General features: G+C 32.6%; 1 protein-coding gene across 3 annotated transcripts in view; it reads left to right on the top strand.

The window, feature by feature from the left end:
- Positions 1 to 24,770, top strand: part of LOC145255248 (uncharacterized) — an 87,392-nt gene extending 62,622 nt beyond the window's left edge. For all 3 annotated transcript variants that reach the window (XM_080113937.1, XM_080113938.1, XM_080113940.1), the window contains 4 exons: positions 3,787 to 3,970; positions 9,086 to 9,255; positions 11,811 to 11,997; positions 19,107 to 24,770. In XM_080113937.1, the coding sequence (XP_079970063.1) occupies positions 3,787 to 3,970; positions 9,086 to 9,255; positions 11,811 to 11,997; positions 19,107 to 24,220 (5,655 nt within the window). In that variant the 3' untranslated portion in view covers positions 24,221 to 24,770. The remainder of the gene's footprint in view (positions 1 to 3,786; positions 3,971 to 9,085; positions 9,256 to 11,810; positions 11,998 to 19,106) is intronic.
- Positions 24,771 to 24,967: the final 197 nt, after the last annotated feature.

The raw sequence follows: 24,967 nt of genomic DNA, 5'->3' as shown, positions 1-24,967 counted from the left end.
ATTTCTAAGATTTAAAACAAATAAAGTTGGTTACATATCCTTAAAACATTGTCTGACCAACAAGGTGTGATTATTTTGTGTTTAATTTATATACGAAACTTATTGTTTGGTGTTTTATTGTATTTTTACCACTAAATTTTTCAAGCTGTTTACGTGTAATCATCTAAAAATGGGAATCATGTTTTTCTTTTTAGGTGTTTGTTTGTTTGTTTGTTTTGCTTTACGGCATATCAACCCTTTTCAGGTTATTTAATGCCGAATCCAAAGATTTTGAAGAAAATTTTTTTAATAGAATATATTTGTTGTTTTTAAGTCGGTTTCTATTTAACCCATAGTTGGGACCCTAACAGGTACTACCACTCCGGGTCAGAATGGATCTGGGAGCAATGGCAATTAAAGGGTGGCTCCACACTCCACAAAGCCCACAAGCTGGAGCCTCACCACTGGATATAGTTTAAGGTCATATCCAGAAACGGGAAGAAGGGGAAGAAAAAAAAGTAGGAGAGGGAAAGGACTGTTGTTTTTGTTTTTGGTTTTGTAGAACATAATTAAGTTTTACAGAAGAGTATAGAAAAACAAAAAGGAACATCAATGTAGGTGCATTTCGTCTCAGGAAGCCAATACACAGTCTCATCTAGTAGTACCAGTCTTTTTAGCTGTATTACAATATAAGTTGAGTTTTTAAAAATAATAAATGTGGGTTTTAAACATAATTTTATGTTTATTGGCTTGATAAATGGATTAAGACTCTTGTAAAAATATACTTTATTAATTTTTTTTCTTTAAAAAAAAGTATTTGCCTGGTATGTTACACAGAGATTTATCAAATAAGTTGTTTTAGAAGCAAAACCTAGATTTCAGCTCCGTTGTTGGATTTTAAAAATAAACGTTGTTTTTCATATGTAATTTTATGTTTATTCACTAGATAAAAATGTAAAAGCAATTTTTTTCTGTAGCAATTTTTTATGACGGAATCAAATTTGGTGCATTGGCATACTTTTTGACATACTTTCTGGCAAGCCAGAATGGCGGATTGAAATCTGACTTCCTGGTGTCCCAAAAAAGAATTACCGATTATTTTAGAATTACCGATTATTTTTAAATTACCGATTATTTTAGAATTACCGATTATTTTAAAATTACCGATTATTTTAAAATTACCGATTATTTTAAAATTACCGATTATTTTAAAATTACCGATTATTTTTAAATTACCGATTATTTTAAAATTACCGATTATTTTCGAATTACCGATTATTTAAAAATTACCGATTATTTTCGAATTACCGATTATTTTAAAATTACCGATTATTTAAAAATTACCGATTATTTTAGAATTACCGATTATTTCAGAATTACCGATTATTTTAAAATTACCGATTATATTAAAATTACCGATTATTTAAAAATTACCGATTATTTAAAAATTATATTAGAATCACCGATTATTTAAAAAAAATATATATATATATTAGAATTACCGATTATTATAAAAATAAAAATTATATTAGAATTACCGATTATTTAAAAATTACCGATTATTTAAAAATTACCGATTATTTAAAAATTACCGATTATTTTCGAATTACCGATTATTTTAAAATGACCGATTATTTTAAAATGACCGATTATTTTAGAATGACCGATTATTTTAAAATTACCGATTATTTTAGAATGACCGATTATTTTAGAATTACCGATTATTTTAGAATTACCGATTATTTTAGAATTACCGATAATTTTAAAATGACCGATTTTTTTTAAATTACCGATTATTTTAAAATTACCGATTATTTTTAAATTACCGATTATTTTTAAATTACCGATTATTTTACGTTAAATGTATATTTGAAACTGTTCTTCCAAATACTTCCTAAATACTAAAATGATTGCTTTTCTTTCTATCAAGCTTTTAAGGATTTCACACGTAATCACCTGTAAAAGTAATATTTCTTTTTGGAATGGGGATTTAGCTGAGAGTATTAATCTAAAAAAATTTTTTTTTTTTTATTATTATTATTATTAGTAGTAGTAGTAGTAGTAGTAGTAGTAGTAGTATTAGTAGTAGTAGTAGTAGTAGTATCAAGTCGTCTGGAAGGACAACTGAAAAAACTACAAATCCCCAATGTTTTAGGCGGTCTTCAAACCTCTGCAAACCACCAACGTCCTTAGGAAAACCCTTGATCAACATGGTTTGAAACCGGGATCAAGGGAAATCCTCTGGAAATTAATCCCATCCCTTTCCAGAGAGACGTTCATAAACGACATCAGAATTATTGTTATTTGCATCTCGTTTTTATTTTTGTTTACAACAAAGCAAATCAATTTTATAATGCACCAAGTTTTTATAATAATAATAATAATAATAATAAGAAGAAGAAGAAGAAGAAGAAGAAGAAGAAGAAGAAGATTTTAACTTCATTGATAGAGAGAAGGCACAGAATAGTTAACAAAGCCTACGTCCTTTCTATGTTAAAATGATTTTCTAAATAGTAACATTATTCAGAAATTCGTTTGTAACAATGGGAGGGGGCGTTGTTAAATATTTTGTTTTTACATCGTTTTCTTATTTTGCCTACTAATCGTCGACTATTTTCAACTTTTTATGAAAACTTTCAAGTAGCATGTTGTACACTAACAACGAATCTGGCTTTGTTTTAAAATCAAAATAAATCTTTTGCTCTCTTACAATTTTTAATCAATTACAAAGAAAATATTTGAGAAAAAAATATATGTGAAAATTACCCGGAAATTTTAAAATTTTCTAAAACTTCAATAAATCTCTATTTAAATATTTATTAATTAAAAAAAAAAATAATAAGGAATCAGAATTCGGGAATCATATTGGAATCGAAAATTGGAATCATATCGGAATCGGGAAAAATTTTGGAATTGTCCCAGCAGATATATATATATATATATATATATATATATATATATATATATATATATATATATATATGAACGGGACCTGTGGAAATCCCACGGTGGACTCTTTCATATATAATATATTGATGTTGGCATTCTGTGGAGGTTCAGCATAAATGGGGACATTCAAATATTATTGTAGCTCTTTTGTTAAAGCTGCAAAAATATTTATCTAAGTTAGTAGGGATGCCCAGCATAGTCTGGTTGTAAAATACGCTTAAATATTATATTTTAATTTAAGCAGATTTTGTATATATTATTATAGAGTTAATTTTCTATCGATTCTCATATATTATAAAGTTGTGATTTGAAAAAAAAAAAAGAAAAAGCTATATCCATGTGACTTGGGTGCATCAGTTTGAATGGAAACCGAAACCCAAACTTATGAAGAAAAAAAAAAATATATATATATATATATATTAGAATTACTGATTATTTTACGTTAAATGTATATTTGAAACTGATCTTCCACTCTAAATAATAAAACGATTGCTTTTCTTTCTGTCAAGTTTTTTAAGGGTTTCACACGTAATCACCTATAAAAGTAACATTTCTTTTTGGAATTGGGATTTAGCTGAGAGTGTTAATCTAAAAATTTATTATTATTATGCATCACGTTTATATATATATATATATATATATATAACTTGGCTTCCTTCAACTATAATCGAAACCGAAACCAAAACTTATGAAGAATTCTTATTTATTACAAGAACTGGAAGGTCTTAACAATTAAACGACAGAAAAAAAAAGATGCAAGCATGACACACAAAATAACACACACGCTATCGTATTAATATATAGATATATTAATTTATATATGTGTGCGTATATAAACTTCTTATTATCTTCTTTTAGGCGACTTGTGTTCAACAAATGGAATCGTTCGTTTGTCTGTGCTCTGAATTTTTTGAGGGTGAAAAATGTGAAGTAAAGAAGCGATTAAAACATGTCTGTGACAATAAACCTTGCCAAAAAGGGAAATGCCTCCCAGGAATTACTCCGTTATCTTACATCTGCCATTGTCTACCCGGATACACAGGTATGTATGCCGACAAGACATCACTGTTTACGTTGTTTGGAGAAATTATTTGTCATTTTTTGCTTGCTCAAAATGTTTTTGTGAAGGATATGAACACAATCGGAGTTTTTTTCTTTGGAGTCACCTTTGACATATCGAAGGCCTTCGATAAGGTATGGCATAAGGGCCTACTTCACAAGATTTCCAGCTACGGTATCAATGGAAATGTTTTCTCAATCATTAAATCATTTCTCTCTGATAGGTTCATAAGAGTAGTGGTTGATAGGCAGAAATCAGAGGCCCACAGTATTAATGCTGGAGTCCCCCAGGGGTCCATCCTGGGCCCAACTCTCTTCCTGATCTATATCAATGATCTCCCAAAACACATACTTAAATCATTCGTTGACATCCATGCTGATGACACGACCATCTATGGCAGCACATCAAAGGCCATTAATGACAAAGTTCTCTCGAATTCTTTCTCCTCTGATCTTGAGCGCCTAGTACAATGGGGGAAGAGGTGGCTGGTCACTTTTAATGCATCCAAAACCAAGCTTCTATCTTTACATCATCAACGCTCTGATCCCCATCTGGCATCAATTGAAATGGATGGCTCTCATCTTGGGGAGGCTCCATGTTTTGATAAGCTTCTGGGATTGACCTTTACTCCTGATCTAAAATGGAACACATACATCAAATCTGTTGCCAAGGACACTGGGAAAATGGTAGGATCCTTCTAACGCTCCAGAAGATATCTCACTACTGATGCAATTCTCTATCTGTATAAAAGCTAAGTACGTCCAAGGATGGAGTACTGCTGCCACATCTGGGCAGGAGCTGCTAAAAACAGCCTATCCTGCCTTGACAGAGTACAAAATAGGCTTTGTGGTTTAGTGGGGGATGCCCTTTTCTCTTCCCTGCAGCCTCTCTCCCACAGAAGAGACGTTGTGAGCCTGTCTTTGTTTTATCGCTATTTCCATGGCAAGTGCTCGTCTGAGCTCCAATCTCTCGTCCCCCCTTGCCAAACTTTCACGAGAAGCACCCGTCTGGCTGAAACTACTGTCAATAATTTTCCCCACTCTTTATCTGTGCCTAAATCCAAACGTAGATTCCATGAGCAGAGCTTCTTTCTCAGAAGTGCACGATTGTGGAACTCTCTTCCGTTTGCCTGTTTCTCACCTGACTACAACTTGGATGTCTTCAAATCCAACATAAACAAATTCCTGACAAACCGCCCCCTTAAGTAAGACACTATCAAATCTCCAATACTAATGATTACTACAATACTATCTCATTGATTACTGTACACGCAGTAATCCTTATCCCTGAGTGGCCTCCGGCCTTGATAAGCGGTGACACCCCCATGTAAAAACAAAAAATTAAAAAAAAAATATTACTATTTCATTAATTAATTGATTGATTTGCTAAAAAAGTTTCTTATATATTTTTGAATTCATGCAAAACCAGTCATTCATTTTTCACTAATGTTTATTCTCTGATGAAAAGAGCTTATCTTTAAAAATCCATGGGTTAAGGATTCTTCATTATTATAATTCCATGTTTCAATTTTTGATGGATTAACTTCAACTATATTTCTCGCTGCGGTTAATGTTGCCCAAGCGGTTTGTTCCTTGCTAATGGAGTCAGAGATGGTTTTGTGGCCAGGTTCGAATCTCCAGACCGGTGGTAATCATGACTTCCTGCACTGATGATTCCTGAAAGGATGAAACATTAGTCTCTGTAGGTAATAAAAAATAATTATAGTAGCAATTATATATATATATATATATATATATATATATATATATATATATATATATATATATAATTGCTACTATAATTATTTTATTTGTACTTATGAAAAAAGTTTTTTAATTTTTTTTCATAATATTATTATTTTGTATTCCTGCACGTCACCAATTAAAAACGAATACAGAAAAGTTATAAGCTTTTATACTTTTCGCATTCTTTTTTATTCATATATATATATATATACATATATATATATATATGTATATATCTCAGTAGTGAACACACACACACACACACACACACACACACACACACATATACTTTTATCATATGTTACTTCATCAGTTTTTTATGGTCATTACAAAAAAGGTGTCAGCTTTATCATCAATACATGCATACAATTGTTTCAACCCATTTTCATATAGAGTAGTTTTCTGCATATGTTTTTTTTATTGTACACATATTAGTGAGGACACTTGCCAAGTGCAAAACATGCATATAATACAAAAATAACAATGTGATGGGGCGATAAAAAAAGCCTTAAAAATTATGAATATATCAGACAGTCGATGAGAAGAACTATCTACTGGTTAATGTGACTCTTATTAATATATATATATATATATATATATATATATATATAGCTTAATGTGTAAGAGGAAAAGAGAGAGTTCAATTCCACAAGAGGAGACTTATCTGGATAATGCCAAGCTCAACAATTATTATTGGAGCTTATACAATAGGACAACAAGAGTATGAAATGACGCCACAAAACTATATATTGGTAGATATAGAATGGATCATTTATTGAATAATGGAATACAAGCAACATTTGAGGGATAGAAGGGACTCTTTATGCCAGGGCATTTCGAAGCCTAATGCTTCTCATCAGAAGAGTAGAGAAGGTGTTAGGTAGCATGGAGGAAATGCGGCGTCTAGCGTAGGGTTCATTAGGGGCGAAAAAGATTAAGAGGAATTATAGAATGTTGGGGGAAGCTTTATTGAATTCTAAATAAATAAAGGAGAAGCTTGTTATGTATAGTATATTATTGTATATGGTCTTTAACATAGTGTTGAGTTTAAGGGGTATATATTTTGGGTTAAATTGGGAGTATATTGTGGCTGCATGGTAATTTATTTTAATGGTTTGTGGGGTGTCTATTATCTATGGAGTGGTATTTTTGACAGGTGCAACCTAAACGGACAAATAGCGGCTATAAAATCGCCTGTAGTTTTTGGGGGAGGGTTTTAATGCAAGGTTGTAATATTGATTAGGTAATATGCGGCAATATTTTAAAGTTTTTTCTGTTATGATGTAGGGAGTGTGATTATAAGGGGGCTGTCGGAGGATAGGATGGCAACGTCTATGGGTGTGTTTAACTTGATGAAAAAGGTTTAAGGATACATATAGTTGGCAAGGTGGAAGAGTAAGGAGACGTTTACTACTTATAAAAGTGGTAATAATACCAATAATAGTAGGGTAATTATAATAATGAGAATGATAATGAAGATAATTATAATAATAGTAATAGAATAAAAATAGAAATAAAAATAAAATAAAAAGAAAGATAATATTACCAATAGCTGTGATAAAAGTAATGTCAATGTTAATGGTAATAACAATGAAAATGAAGATAATGGTAACGGTTATGGTATCAATAATAATAATAATAATAATAATAATAATAATAATAATAATAATAATAATGATGATAATAACAGCAATTATAATGATGAAATATATATATTGTGTCATCCAATTCGGAAGTAGGAAAGTTCAAGCATTAATAAAATTCTCGTTCAGACAGTTGATTCATTTCAAAACGCTCTTGTTACTTTTCTTGCATCTACCTTTTCCTATCTGTCAGACATCTTCGACGCGATTAATTTCTGATGTTTTCTTTACCCTTAGTGACGATAACACAAGGAGAGATTTTTTCATCTCCACTGCCGTTTCAGAAGTGATTTCTCTAACTTGTGCCGGGTCTTGGTGCAAGCCTCAGCCCATACATTAAACAATAAAGGGTAATTTGATTGGCCAAATTCGATCGCCTGCTTTAAAGTTTCCACAGTCTCCATCTGCTTACATGACGAAACGAAATAAGACAATAGCGGCGTCTGAATGCAAGGTGGTCTGGTGACATCCGGCATTAGAAACGTCACATTTTATACATATATATCTAATTCAATTCTTTATTTTACTCGCCTTTGGGCATTTTAAAATTCTCCAAGTGCTCTTTATTTTTGCCAATATTATTAATTTTCATCGTATGCTATCAATTTTCTTTTAACGAGATGATAGCTGAAAGAGCTCTCGAGAGATTTTCGCCTATCTTTTTTAAATGTTTCTTATAAATTTTATACCTCTAAACACACACACACACACATACACACACACACATATATATATATATATATATATATATATATATATATATATATCATTAGTCAAAATTCCAACACCAGAAGAGTATTCAATTATCACTTATGATATTTTATTCATATAAAGTACATCTTACATGTGTTTCATTGAATTGCGGAGGCACACTAAACAACTCATCAGTGACAAAAATATATGTCAAGAATGAGAGTTCAATAGAAACGTTGTTTTAATTTGAATAAAATAAAATACGCATCAAGTACGCTTGAAAGCAAATCACAACGTAATATTAGGAAAGTAAACAAATATTTTACTTGTTTGAAATTTATCACAAATATATTTCAGAGGTATACTCCATCTTTAGTGTGTTGTTTTGTCTATTTTTTTATTTTTCTTCTTCCTTGCCATGTTGTAAATTTGGGGCAAGAAGTCTGTTTGTATAGAGCCACGCGTTGTATCTGGCCGTTGTATTTGCTCAAATTTACAACATGGCAAGGAAGAAGAAAAAGAAAAAAAATAAACAAAACAACACACTAAAGATGGTTTCTACCTCCGAAATAAAACGACGTTTCTATTGAACTCTCATTCTTGACATTATTCTCGCGTTACCTACGCACAGTTCAAACATTTCAAAATACAACCGCCAGATACAACGGGCGGCTCTTTATAAACAGACTTCTTTCTCCAAATTTACAACATGGCAAGGAAGAAGAAAAAGAAAAAAAAAGAAACAAAACAACACACTGAAGATGGACTATACCTCTGAAATATATTTGTGATAAATTTCAAACAAGTAAAATATTTGTTTATTTTCCTAATATTACTGATTGGCTTTATCATCATCTCCAAGTGCACTTGATGCGTATTTTATTTTATAAATATATATATATATATATATATATATATATATATATATATATATATATATATATTCCTCAGAAAAATAGAATTTTTATCCTTTTTTTCTTTCTTGGAATGTAAAAGGATGTGTCTTCTATACTCAGGTAAATACTGTGAAAATGACATAGACGAATGTTTGAGCAGCCCATGCTATCATGGAGGTAGTTGTCTAAATAAAGTGAACGCTTTCCAGTGCCTCTGTAATCCAGGCTACACAGGACCATTATGTGAAAAGAAATTTTATTCATGTGAAAGCAACCCGTGCCAGAATGGGGTAAATATCAGCCATTTTTTTTTTCTTCTTTATTCAGTTTTAAGTAAAACTACACTTATTTCATACAATCATATTCTAAGGCATACATTGGCAATCTTTGATCATGTGTGGTCATATTAAGTTTCCTCAACCTGATTATAAACTATGCATATGAACTTATATATTAAAACAAAAGAAGATCGGTTCACTATGATATGGAGATGATGATAATAGTCTCATGGTGACAGGAACAAAATTGTAACGGTCCATCTGTTGTTGATATTTTTTGCTTACTAAAACCTAAACCATTAAAAAAGTAAAAACATACGAGAAAAGGTTGATTTATTGTTACGTGCCAATTTGAATGTGCAATTATAGGATGTACATTGTGCAAAGTGACTTTGCAAATCAAACATATATGTAGTAGATGTAAGGGTCTTCTGCGGGGCGGCTACTATACAATGCAACACTATGGCGTGTGTAAATATCTCCACTGGACGATCTGCAAAAAAATTGAATATCGAATGCAGCAACAAGTCTTGGGAACATGTTTACCAGAAAGAACAGTTGGAAATAAGTCATACACCGTTCACTATGACTATGCAATTCCTACAGTTATGATTCTTGAAGACGGAGCTATTAAACTTGACATAGTAATATGGAACAAGAAGGAGAAAGAAGCAACCTTAGTGGAAGTTAGTGTTTCCAGTGACGTTGGGTTTAGCAGAACTAAAGGGGGGGGGGTAAGATAACAAAGTACCAACGTCTTATGTACAGCATGAAAAAAAAACAAGAAAAAAAGAAACTGGAATCTGAGGAAGATCTCGATCATTCCAGTAATTATAGGAGCAACTGAACTCATGAAAAATAATTTCAAAATCTAGCTGGTAAACATACCGGATGAACTAAGTGCAAAAACGATATAGACAATTGCATTTAGAATCTTAAAAATGCATTTAGAATCTTAAAAAGATGTCTCGGTTGGAATGTCTGACGTTCGGTAGATACTCCATCCTCAGCTTAAACAAACTGCTAAGAAAATTGATGTATGCTATCAATGCCCTCATTCAGTCTCAAGAAACAATGGATACCCCCTGTAAGGATAGCTGCACATGTAATTATGAAGAAAGAGTTGCACAATCTCCAACCACACCTCCCCTGAATCGGCACTGCTTGAGCCCAGTAGCAAGGAGAGTCCGGAATGACTGGAAACAATGTGGAATGAGCAGAGAGCACATACAGCACCTGGAATTCCCAAATGGTCACCCATTTTAGTAATGACCAGGCTCAACATTGTTTAACTTCGGTGATCTAACGGGAATCAATGTGTCAACGTGATTATCATGTATGCTATAAATATAAATATATTCAACAACTGAGTTTTATCTATTTATTGAGCTTATCATTATAAACTTCTTCATTAGGAAACAGTTCAGAAAGCAACCACAAAAACTAAACAAATTTATTGAATAACATTGAATAATCCGTAAGTACATGTGTATCGAGTGAGATAAGGGGGATAAAAGAGAATCTCGGTTTTTATAGTTTGGATCTCAGTGTCACCCACAGTGGCAAAAAAGGGAGATAATTTCAACTGAGTGCCCTATAGTGTATGTAAGCGCAAATGAGTGTGTGGGAAGAGTAGGTGATATTATAATTTATATAATTATAAAACTCAAATGACTGTAACAGGTATTGTAACCAACATACGGTTTATGACTTCCAGTTGCGCATGCATACATAAACAAATAATCAACATGACAATAAAACGTATTGTTTTACTACGTACGTTTTCAGCATCCCAATTGTTCTTTTTTCGTGTTTAAATTATCCGAATAAACAATTGTTAATACTTTTGGCATTTTTTTTACATTGTTCATTTCCGTATTATGTTTAAGTTATTTTAATGCAATTTTCTTACAAATAAATCTACTTTAACCCAGTGACAACCATAAGAGCATTTTACAACGGCGATTCACCCACCACCTTTCTTTTATTTTTTAATTTATTCTTCGTTTTTTAATACACCTTTCTTAAAAACATTCATACATTTTCTTCTACACTGCCAACACAAATAAATAACCTCGAAAATATGTTTTTTTTAATTTGCATTACAAATAAATAATGAACGTGACAATAAAACGTATTATTTTACTGTGTACGTTTTCAGCGTCTTAATTGCTTTTTTTTTGTGTTTAAATTAAAAGATATATCAAAATTTGAATTTAACTTTACGTGATATGGTATCTGTTCAGTGCACATTTGCCTATAAGTATGACAAACTACTTATAATTCAATGGCTGTAAGTTTTTGCTTTTTTTTTTTTCAAAAATAAACAATTATAAACGGAACGGCTCATAGAAATCTATCATTTCATTTTAATATACTTTCATAGAAATGCTTCTGTTATGTCACAAAAAACTATTTTCTTTGCGTCACAAGTGTCATGCTCATACATTAATTCCATAGCTAATATAACATACTGACCCAACGGGTCACGGGTAGTCTAGTACTATATAAAAAAGCGAAATTGATGGGGTTTTTTTTTTTAAGTAATACCTTCATTGTTGTTACAGGGATATTGCATCGACGGTATCGGACATTTCATCTGCCGTTGCCGTGAACATTTTGAAGGAAAATATTGTGAGTTAGATACACGCCTTGTTGATCCATGTGAAAGTTCACCGTGCGAAAATGGAGGACATTGCAAATGGACAGGAAACGGAAGTGACTTCGTGTGTATTTGTGAACCACAAAATACTGGTATTTAATTTTCAATATTTCTTTTTTTTTTTAATTTATTTATTGTTATTATTTTTTTTTTTTTTACTCTTATTCTGTCCAAACAAAACATATTGCCACTTGGAAGTAAGGTGCTACTACTTGAGACCTTGTCTACAGGGAACTATGTAAGGAGTTGAGCGAGATGTTAGTTAACATTACATTTAAACTTATGCATGTCAGTACAGTCAGAGAAGCAGGAAGCAGGAAGCAGAAATCAGGAAGGGAATTCCAAAATTTTGCAGTTCGAGGAAAGAAGCTATTAGAGTAGAAGGCTTTCCAGCATCGAGTGATCTCCATAGCGAATGTGTATTTTCAGCAAACGGTTGTGAGTGAAAGGAATTGGTTCAGCATGATGATGCACTGTAGCAGATTGGGTACCATTAAAAGAATGACAAAATCCATTTTTACTAGATTTATTAATTTTATTCCACAATGACAATGAAAGTTTGTTAACACTTTAAAGAACGTTCCAGAAAAATAAGTGATTTAGCGTAAAAGAAGAAATTGAGAATAACTGTTCATTTTGGCTGGTGTCGTGTGCATTTACGTGTGTGTAAATAAATAGGCATAAATATATGTGCATGTATAATCATGCCATTTATTTTCTTAGTAAGAGAATGTGTGTCTAATTTGCGTATATGTGTGTTCATTGAGCAGCATGTGTATGGTTCACTGGTCATACTTTAGTTTGTGAACGTCTCTCGTCATGATGTGCTAGTGCAGAGGAGCGGAGAAGAACTCTTTCGGCCCCCAAAGGAACCCAGGCTGGATTGTGATACACACACGTGTTATCTCTAAAAGATAAGGAGGAAGGAAACAGAAAAGTGTGTGCTTTTAGTTTTTATAGTATGCACAAGAATTCAAAGTGTATATTTCCTGCATTTTAATTGGTTTAAACTGCTTATGTGAGTTTTTGTCCAATCGAAAGTCAATATGTCATAACAATAATTATTGCTGCTACCTGTTTTCACAGCAATCAGTTGTCACACGAAGACCATGCTTTCCTAAACATATAGCATGTATTTACACATTAATTTGCACTCACTGTCTGCCCCCAGAATAGTATTTGTTTCCAATGTAAAATGCAAAATCTTATTTATATATATATATATATATATATATATATATATATATATATATATATATATATATATATATATATATATATATATATACTAGCAGGGGTGCCCGGCGTTGCTCGGGTGTTTGGAGGTGTATGCTGTGCTAAAAAAGCAAAAAAACAAAAAAAATGGTTAATTTTTTAAAACTTTGACCCCTATTATGACCCCTTAAAATTTATAGTTTCGGGCTCAAATCACTTTATTAAGTTAGATCCAGGTTCAAGGAACCTATATCTAACATTTCAAGTGTCTAGACCCAAAATTGTCGGAGGAGTTTGGTAGAGTTCTTAAAGGTCAAATCGTTGAAATTTGACCCCTTAACAGCCAAATTTCTGGCTGACACCCGTCACATCGATTTTCCCAAATCTCAGTACCCGGTATTTCAAATTTCGAGTCTATAGACTAAAAATTGACAGAGTTATTGCGTAGGGAAATGTACACAGACAGACAGACAGACAGACACGTTCACTTTTATATATATATATATATATATATATATATATATATATATATATATATATATATATATATATATATATATAATTTCGTACATTTATAAGCTACAATTAACATCCAAATGAATGCTTTGACGATAATTACGGTTTTCAAAAGGCGAACAATTAAAAGATACATCTGCCTTACTTAAAAATTGCTAGGTTTATTTATGGTGTCTTTTACATATAAAAAAACCCACCCAATACTTTTGCTGATGAGGAGACTTTGTTTAAAAAAAAACTATATGTCAAAATTATTGTCCGTGGCTTAATGTCTATCACAATAAAAACATCATTTTCGAAACGATCGTAAAAATTATTGACTTTGTTGTTGCTCCTTCTTATGAAACAGATTTTTAATTTTTAATTCTAATTTGAATTTTAAATTATCAATCACATTACTAAATATATATATATATATATATATATATATATGCTCCTATAATTTTTTTTTTTTTTTTTTGTATCAATATTCATATTAAAAACTCTTTTTTCTATTTATTTAAAAAGAAAATATAACTTTCTTTCGTGGAATTGCATTCGCTAGCAATTACGTGTAATTATATTCCTGCAGATATTCTACATGATTTATACTTGCGTAATATTTACATAGAAAGGTTATAGTAAACATAAACCCCTTTCTATATATATTTATGTATGCATATATATACATTTTTTTAAATTTTGCCTACCAAACTCCTCTGTCAGTTTTTGGTCTACAGACATAAAACTTAATATATGGGGTATTCAAACTCATATAAAACTTTATCTTTGGGTTTTAGCTTGGTAAAATCGGGGCAAAAGTGTGAAAATTAAAGAAATGGAGTCAGCCATGAGAAGATCGAACGATAGCATTACGAATATGCATGCGTAACGTAATATAGCTATTGGTATATGTTTTAATTTTTAGCCTTGCAGCAAACATGTCTTCATAACTCAGGCATTGACATCAAAAGAAAAAGTAAATTATAATGTAAACATTTTGGTTTCGATTCTTGGTGGTAGTGCACAAGTAATTTATTTTTACACTTTTTAAATCATTACTATACAGTAGCAAAAACAATGTCAACAGTATGCTATATTCAAATTTTTTGATTATCTCTAAAGAATAAGTCTTACTTAGTCATTTGTAAATGTTGCATCAGCCAGCACCATGGTGAAACCCCAATAACTTGATTACTCTGTGAGACAAGCTATTGTGAAGCTACACAAGAAAAAGCACACCATTAGAGAGATTTCAGAGAAAGTGAGAAAGTGTATTAAGAAAACTGACAAACTGTTTTCTAGCCAAGGTACAACGCCTCTTGTCCGGTTACAAACTCGTGTAAACACGCAGATCTATAAAAACATTGTTCAAGATCATGTTGTGCCAATCATACAGAATTCAGGTTTCGATAGGGCTGCCTTTATGCAAGATAATGCCCCATGTCACAAGACAAAGGTGGTAATGAGTTACCTTAGCGAGCAAGATTTCAAAATTATGGATTGGCCACCGCAACGTCCTGACTTAAATCCAATAGAAAATCTTTGGAAGACATTAGGAGAGAAAGTTATGGAAAGAAATCCCAATAAAACGGAGGATTTGTGGGTGAAACTTTAAGAAGAATGGTCTAAAATTAGTATTGAGGATTGTCAAGAACTGATTCGTTCTTGTAGTCGAAGATGTGTAGCTGTCATTGAGAGCAAGGGCTCATTTACTAAATATTGATTGTACATGTATTTTTATTGTTTTTTATTGTTTTTTGGCTGTTTACATTGTTTTCCTTAATTTTGTCCCTTACTTTTGTCACTTACTATTTTGAAAATAAACAAATAATTGCTATAATTCTTTTTCTATCCTTTGCAAATGATTCAAATTTTAGTATGTTATTATGGGTGATAACGATTACCAGTTGTCAAAATTTCAGCTTTTCACAGTTGTTATTTCTAACAAATATTAGGTTTTAAAATTTTGTCCCTTAGTTTTGGACGCTACTGTATATTGGGTACAATACAATATAATAATAAATATGAAATCTGCATTAATAAAAATATCATAAGTATATTTTATGACTGGGCAATGCTGAGCGGTCTGATAGTATATATATATATATATATATACAGTGATGATCATATTTATTGGCACGGTAAAATAAAAGTTAAATTTTGTCTAATAAATTCTAAAAAAGGGATTAAATTAAAGAAAATAACAAAGTATATTATGTATTTTTAACTGGCCTTTCCGATGCAGCAATCGGATTTTAGAAAAAATAAATAACAAAGGAACAACAAACATAATTGCAAAAAACCCTTGTTCAAAATTATTGGCACGGCTTTGTTTTTCTTTTAGTATCAGTATAATATCAATCAATTTCCGGTTTACGTGCTTTCTGAACTTTTTTATAGCCATATTATGCTTGTTTAACGCTAATTCAGTGAATAATTTTTTTCAGATAATTTTTAGATAGCGTTTTAGATAGAATATGTTCCTTGTCAGAGATGAATTTGTAGCTGAGTTCCAATCCCTCAACTGGTGGTAATCTTTACTTCCTACACTGATGATTCCTGAAAGGATGAAACACTAGTGTCAGTAAGTATTTAATAATTATTATAGTAAATAATTATATATATATATATATATATATATATATATATATATATATATATATATATATAATTATTTACTATAATAATTGATAAATACCTACTGACACTAGTGTTTCATCTTTCAGGAATCATCAGTGCTGGATGTCACGATTTACACCGGTCGATAGATTCAAACCCAGCAACGAAGCCATTTCTGACTCCATTTGCAAGAACCAAATCCATTCGGCCACCATTAACCGCAAGAAATATTGTTAAAATTTAAACATTTACTTTTAAATGTTTTTTTTTAGCGTCTATCAGTCTTAAAGGGACTGACATAATTATTTACTATAATAATTATTAAATACCTACAGACAATAGTGTTTCATCCTTTTGAGAATCATCAGTGCAGGATGTCACAATTAACATCAGTCGATAGATGTGACAGGCTCCCGTGCTCAGGTCAGCAACTGACCTCTAACCTCATCGGAAACTGTGGCTTGTGATCGTCTTCTTCCGGGAGACCTTCATAAAAATACTAAGCTCTGTGTTGATTTCTGCTGAAAAGCAAGAATAAAGCTTCACATGCATGTTGCGTAAAGAAAGACAGACAACTCAGGGTTTCTAACTACGAAAAGTTAATTTCACAAAAGTTACAGATTTTTTTACATATGTACATCGTTCAGTTCGCCAAAACATTTTAAGTCTCACAAATCTATTCTCGGTCCACTGGATGGCGGTCAGGGGGGGGGTCTTGTGCGTTCTGGGAGTGGGTTTCTTTCTTGAGAATTGGCTTCAATCTACCCCAAACAGTCTGGGTGCTTGCTTAAATATTCAGAGACAGGTTGGGTCTGGCGATTTGCCAGACCCAACCAAAATTCAGCATGTCAAGAGGGGAATTTCCAGCCAGTTTGTGTGTGTGCACTTCTGCAATCCGTCCACAGTTTTCAAAACCTGGAACAAAAAATGAACTCCTTTCACACGACCTCAGGAGTCAAATCCTGTGATTCAGAAAGCCATAGTCTCAACAAGTGTTCTCCAGGCCAACAAGTACAAATCTCGTTTCTATATTATTCTGACGTTTCCTGTCATTGGGTTTTTTAAACAATAAAATTTATGTCTGTTTTTCTTCGAGTACAATGCTCATCACTTTTGATAGGTCACACGCCGCTGTCTGGGATTCAATTAACATTCAACAGAAAATCTCAGCATATTTACTCGCCTCCCTCAGGGTTTAGGGGGGGGGTCTCAATCTCCCCAATGGGAAGCAACATCGCTCCTTCAAATGGTCCCGTCACAAGGTTCGAACTTGGTAACAAAGCAAATTTCTGACTCCATTAGCAAGGATCAAATCTATTCAGCCATCGTTAACCACGAGAAATATTGTTGAAATTTAAACATTTATTTTTTAGATGTTTATATATATATATACATTTATATATATATATATATATATATATATATATATATATATATATATATATATATATAAAACATTTATTAACCTTTATCCTTGAGTGACCTTTAGACATTGATAAGTGGTAATCCCTCATAAAAAAAAGCAACACTAAGTGAATCCAGCAAATAATTTATTGTGTATATTTAGGCAGCATTTTCTCATTTAGACAAATATTATTGAATAGCATGGAATTATTCTGTTTTACAATTTTCCTTTTTATCTTCTCCAATCTCCGAATAGTCCTTTTTGTTTTTTTCTCGAAATTGTATATGTTGGATCCATAATCGCGAGTGCTTTCGACAGAAGTACTTCTATCATCCTCAGGCATACTGTAGAAATAAATGTAGGGATTGTTTTTTTAATTTACTTATATATATATATATTTTTTTTCCTAGTCACGTGGTAATTTGTTACAAGTTAAGTGGGCGAATTTGTTTTTCTTTTTTTTTTATTGACTGGGGGAAAAAAAAATATATATATATATATATACGTAAATTAAAAAAACAATCCTTACATTTATTTCTACAAGTAATTTATATATACTTATTAGAAAAATATAAATCTGCTAAATTTTTTAGCCCATTAAAGATGGACAAAAAGTTATAGACTGTTGACTTAAAATGAGTGCTTTATTCCAAATTGATGATTAAATATGGTTAAATCAGTGTTCATTTTTTTTTTAAATAAATACTAATCCTTTTAATCTCTTTAAATATCTAACTGTGCCTTGAACGGATACTATAATAGTTAGTTCTCTGCACTTTATCATAATAAAGATCCATACAAATTTTCAGCACAATTGTCTCTGTAGTTTCCTAGAAAAAGTGGAATTTAAATACTAATCTGTATTAATCTCTATTAATCCCTAACGGTACATTAAACAGATACCATAATATTTAGTTCGCTGCACTGTATCATAACAAAGGTTTATACAAAATTTTAGCACAATCGATCCAGTAGTTTCTGAGAAAAATGAAATGGATAAATAGACAAACAGACAGACAGACAGGCAGACAGACAAAGAGAAATATAATATAGATATTTAGTTCTTGTGGAAATAAAAAAGTAACTTTTACATTTAATTTAACTGAAACGCAAATAACTATTTTATAACACAATTATTAAAAAGGCTAACGTTTCAAAATAACGTTTCAAAATAACGAGTAATAAGGAAAAAGCATTTTATCGACTTTATTTTAATATTTTATTTTAACATTATAATTTAATTTTTTGTTTTTATATTTTAATTTTCTATTTTATTTCAAAATTTTATTTTAATATTTTGTTTTAATATTTTATTTTAAAATTTATTTTAATATTTTATTTCTATATTTTAATTTTATTTTCAAAACGTGATTAATTTTCTTAGATATTCTTTAAAGATTTTAATCAATTATCATTATCTTTTGTTTTTTTTTTGTTTTTTTTAATTTTTATCTAAATTGAAAGGCCCCCGATGTGAAACGTATATGGCAGAGGATATCACACCAGAAGTGATGACAAACATCTTACTGACAAGTCGTACTACAACAAATATGGTTTCTAGCAGCTCCCCTGTGCCAGTATCAGGAGAAACGTCAGCAGGCAGAGATATTACAGAAGTGACCATAGATGACTTACTTGAAAATAAATTTAAAACGGATGCAACAGAAACGTTGTCTTCTAGCAGCTCTCCTGTAACAATATTAATAGAAACATCCCAGGGTAAGGATATTACAGAAGTGACTACAGACGTCTTACTTGAAAATAAATTTACAACAGAAACGTTGTCTTCAAGCAGCTCTCCTGTAACAATATCAAGAGAAACATCCCAGGGCGAGGATATTACAGAAATGACCACAGACGTCTTACTTGAAAATAAATTTACAACAGAAACGTTGTCTTCTAGCAGCTCCCCTGTAACAATATCAAGAGAAACATTCCAGGGTGAGGATATTACAGAAATAACCACAGATGTCTTACTTGAAAATAAATTTACAACAGAAACGTTGTCTTCTAGCAGCTCCCCTGTAACAATATCAAGAGAAACATCCCAGGGTGAGGATATTACAGAAATAACCACAGATGTCTTACTTGACAATAAATTTACAACAGAAACGTTGTCTTCTAGCAGCTCCCCTGTAACAATATCAAGAGAAACATCCCAGGGTGAGGATATTACAGAAATAACCACAGATGTCTTACTTGACAATAAATTTACAACAGAAACGTTGTCTTCAAGCAGCTCTCCTCTAACAATATTAAGAGAAACATCCCAGAGCGAGGATATTACAGAAATAACCACAGACGTCTTACTTGAAAATAAATTTACAACAGAAACGTTGTCTTCTAGCAGCTCCCCTGTAACAATATCAAGAGAAACATCCCAGGGTGAGGATATTACAGAAATAACCACAGATGTCTTACTTGAAAATAAATTTACAACAGAAACGTTGTCTTCTAGCAGCTCCCCTGTAACAATATCAAGAGAAACATCCCAGGGTGAGGATATTACAGAAATAACCACAGATGTCTTACTTGAAAATAAATTTACAACAGAAACGTTGTCTTCTAGCAGCTCCCCTGTAACAATATCAAGAGAAACATCCCAGGGTGAGGATATTACAGAAATAACCACAGATGTCTTACTTGAAAATAAATTTACAACAGAAACGTCGTCTTCTAGCAGCTCCCCTGTAACAATATCAAGAGAAACATCCCAGGGTGAGGATATTACAGAAATAACCACAGATGTCTTACTTGAAAATAAATTTACAACAGAAACGTTGTCTTCTAGCAGCTCCCCTGTAACAATATCAAGAGAAACATCCCAGGGTGAGGATATTACAGAAATAACCACAGATGTCTTACTTGAAAATAAATTTACAACAGAAACGTCGTCTTCTAGCAGCTCCCCTGTAACAATATCAAGAGAAACATCCCAGGGTGAGGATATTACAGAAATAACCACAGATGTCTTACTTGAAAATAAATTTACAACAGAAACGTTGTCTTCTAGCAGCTCTCCTGTAACAATATTAATAGAAACATCCCAGGGTGAGGATATTACAGAAATAACCACAGATGTCTTACTTGACAATAAATTTACAACAGAAACGTTGTCTTCTAGCAGCTCCCCTGTAACAATATCAAGAGAAACATCCCAGGGTGAGGATATTACAGAAATAACCACAGATGTCTTACTTGAAAATAAATTTACAACAGAAACGTTGTCTTCTAGCAGCTCCCCTGTAACAATATCAAGAGAAACATCCCAGGGTGAGGATATTACAGAAATAACCACAGATGTCTTACTTGAAAATAAATTTACAACAGAAACGTTGTCTTCTAGCAGCTCCCCTGTAACAATATCAAGAGAAACATCCCAGGGTGAGGATATTACAGAAATAACCACAGATGTCTTACTTGACAATAAATTTACAACAGAAACGTTGTCTTCTAGCAGCTCCCCTGTAACAATATTAAGAGAAACATCCCAGGGTGAGGATATTACAGAAATAACCACAGACGTCTTACTTGAAAATAAATTTACAACAGAAACGTTGTCTTCAAGCAGCTCCCCTGTAACAATATCAAGAGAAACATCCCAGGGTGAGGATATTACAGAAATAACCACAGATGTCTTACTTGAAAATAAATTTACAACAGAAACGTTGTCTTCAAGCAGCTCCCCTGTAACAATATCAAGAGAAACATCCCAGGGTGAGGATATTACAGAAATAACCACAGATGTCTTACTTGACAATAAATTTACAACAGAAACGTTGTCTTCTAGCAGCTCCCCTGTAACAATATCAAGAGAAACATCCCAGGGTGATGATATTACAGAAATAACCACAGATGTCTTACTTGAAAATAAATTTACAACAGATACAACAGAACCGTTTTCTTCGAGCAGCTCTCCTCTAACAATATTAAGTGAAACATCCCAGGGTGAGGATATTAAAGAAATGACAACAGATGTCTCACTTGAAAATAAATTTACAACAGAAACGTTTTCTTCAAGCAGCTCTCCTGTAACAATATTAAGAGAAATATCCCAGGTTGAGGATATTACAGAAGTAACTTCAGATATATTGCTTGAAAATGAATTTATACCGAATATGACAGAAACATTGTCTCTGAGCAGATCCCCTGTAACAATATCTGAAGAAATGTCAGGTAAGAATTTTGCAGAAATCACCTCAGATATCTTACTTGGAAATCAATCGGCCCCAGACATGTGGAAGGATATTACAAATGTGACTACAGATATCTTATTTAAAAATGAATTTACACCGGATCCAACAGAACCATTGTCTTCGAGCATCTCTCCTGTGACAATATTAAGAGAAACATCCCCAGATGAGGATATTACAGGAGTAACTTCAGATATCTTAATTGAAAATAGATCCACACCAGATTCAATGGATGATTTGTTTTCTAGCCATTTACATGTGCCTACATCTAGAGACCCATCGCCAGGAGAGGGTATTGCAGAAGTGGTTTCAGATATCTTATACGAAAATGGATCGACACCAGAGTCAACAGAAGAATTGTTTTCTGGCAACTTGTATGTACCGATATCAAGAGAAACCTACTCAGGTGATGGTACTGCAGAAGTGGCCTTGGATACCTTCTCAACAAATAGATCTATATTAGATACAATAGTAGACTCACCTAATAGCAGCTTGCATACGTCAGTAACGGGAGAGATGTATCCAAGAGTGAATATCAGTAAAGTGACATCAGATATCTACTCGACAAACGGATATACACCAGAGACGAAAGAAGGGCAATTTTCTAGTAGTTTAATGACTCCAATTACTGGTAATCAAATCACATCAGATTTTAGAATGTCTTCAACACAGCGTACAATATCTCTATTAACTAATTCTTTGATGAATGAAGATAACATTACGAACACGATGGAAGAAATTATCACGGCAAAACCGCTAACAACAGACGCGGTAAATAACAAGACATTGCTTAATGTTTCTGTGATGACACCTGAATTTCCATTTACATCACCATCCTCATCTGGAAAGAATGTTAATAATACGTTTTTTCCTACGGAGACAAGTAAGACAGATTTTGATAGACATACAGTGAAAGGTGATGAGATGGTTACAGTTTATCATACAAAACAAACTCGTAAACCTATCGACGTTTCTATGACTGAAGCTGTCATTGATACAGCATCATTGTTGGTGCATCGGACGGGTCGAAAGAGTTTGACAAGTTCAACAGAAACAAGAAAAACCACTGCCGCTATAATTAATCAGACGCACAGCGACTCTTCAGAAGCAACAGTGATGGACAAACAGCAAAAAACAACACTATCTTTAATAATAACATCTCTAAAAAACACCCAAATGAAAACAAGCAGGATTTCAACAACATCAAATAAAGCAACACCGTCAGTACCGACGAGATTGAGAACTAGAAAATTACAAATGTCGACTTTCCTGACTACAACGACCCGGCCAATCAATCCAGAAATATGTATCTTAGTCAAGATACGACCCACATACAAAGTACCCAAATTTATAAATACGACAGATGCAGCAGAAAAACAAGAGAACACCACGTCCAGGGAACTGTTTAACAACCCAGATACAACTCGAAGAGTCTGTTGGGTTTTGAAACATGAAAAAGAATTTGTCTTCCCTGTTAGTCAAACAGTGAAACGTGTCGCCACAGACCTGAAAACAGCGATTAATTGGGTGAGTCGCATTCTTTCAGGTATGGTCCCCAGTGATAGCTACGTGCTACTGATAAAGGAGGCCGTTATACACTGGGTTCGGGAATCACTAACGATTTTCTTGCGTCATCAGCATGCCAATATTCCGAAACATTTATTCGTGTTCAATTCCACTTGTGTTATTATTGTGATTAAACCAAAACGAATCGGAGGATCAGTTATGCAAATAAGTACCTTGCAAAAGAACCAAGAAATGTTGAAAATGGTCGTCTGTAGATCAGCTGAACCTCTGACAACAACAACAATCTCACCAACAACGACAAAGGGTCGTCCTGGTTTAATACTAAGGATCAAAGTTCAAAACCAAACACACGTAGAAAAGAAAACTATATACCCGGGAAAGCCAACAGTGATTATTCGTGTAGTAACGACAGCACAGAAGGCCGTCGAATATGGCAAAAAGGTGGTCACAAAAGTATATAAGAAAACAAAGATCCTTTTGCATAAGACTCTCAGGCGTTTGTCAAACGTTTGGAAGAACGTGAGAAAGATTTCAGAAAAGATCGCGGAACCAGCTGCCACCAGTCAAGCAGCAATTCGTCGAGTGTGGAATGATGCCTGGGCGAATGCACAGAAGGCATATGAGCGGACGCAGCAGATGATCAGAAGGGCCTACCAGAGAGCACATGAGACTTTCACACGTTATATCAACAACATCAGGTCGAAAGGGACAGAGCTCTACAGGCGCACCTACGAAACATACCTGAAATATTACAATGACTACACAAAGAAGGTACGTGATACAGCTCTGATTTTCCGCAAGAACTATGATCGCTACACCGACTACCTCAGGAATTATTGGAATGAAATCGCTTATTAAAGACAATTTTAATTTGCTCTCATCAAACAAAATCATTTATCAAAACAAAAGTACTCAGCAAATGGAGACCTTGTCAGAGCGAAAACATAAAAATGTTATTATATTAGCAAAAATTAAAAGAACTTATTTTTTTATTTAATGTGTAAAGAAAGATTGAAATAGTGCAAATGAATCTATGCTACACAAAATAAACATCTGTAGACGCGAATCTAGATTTAGGTGTCTTCCAATATTTCACGGCGACTTCTTTAATTAAAGATATATTGCAGGTAAAAATTTTATGAAGACCCAATAGTAGTTTTGATATGAGGAAGCCAACAGACACACGCTTTTGAATCAAAACTTTTTAAAGGCTAGAATATTCGAAAGAAAAAGACTCCTTCTCCAAACTATACCATCAAAATTTAAACTGTTGCAACCAGATCAGGCTGTCTGAAGATACTGGATTCCTGACCTAAAATGCACCAAGCATCGACGTTATTGTTTTATTTTATTTTCACTTTGCAAAACTCAATCACACTTTGCAAAGCTAAAAAAAAAAAAAAAAAAAAAAAAATTTCGTCTGAAAAACAAAATACTTGAAGATACTTGAAACTTTTACCAAAATGATTGGGGTTGGCATTAAATAACACGAAAAGGGTTGATATGCTATAAAACAAAACAACCAATCAAAAATTTAAATGAACCTATTTTTTTGTTTAAATATAAGTACATGGTGTATGGAAAATAACTCCCTATTAGTAAATG

Source organism: Euprymna scolopes, chromosome 3 (genome assembly GCF_053919585.1).
Source record: "Euprymna scolopes isolate OS-2025 chromosome 3, ASM5391958v1, whole genome shotgun sequence".
Classification (NCBI taxonomy): Eukaryota; Metazoa; Mollusca; class Cephalopoda; order Sepiida; family Sepiolidae; genus Euprymna; species Euprymna scolopes.
Note: the sequence above shows the minus strand (reverse complement) of the source record. Positions and strands in the feature narration are given on the sequence as shown.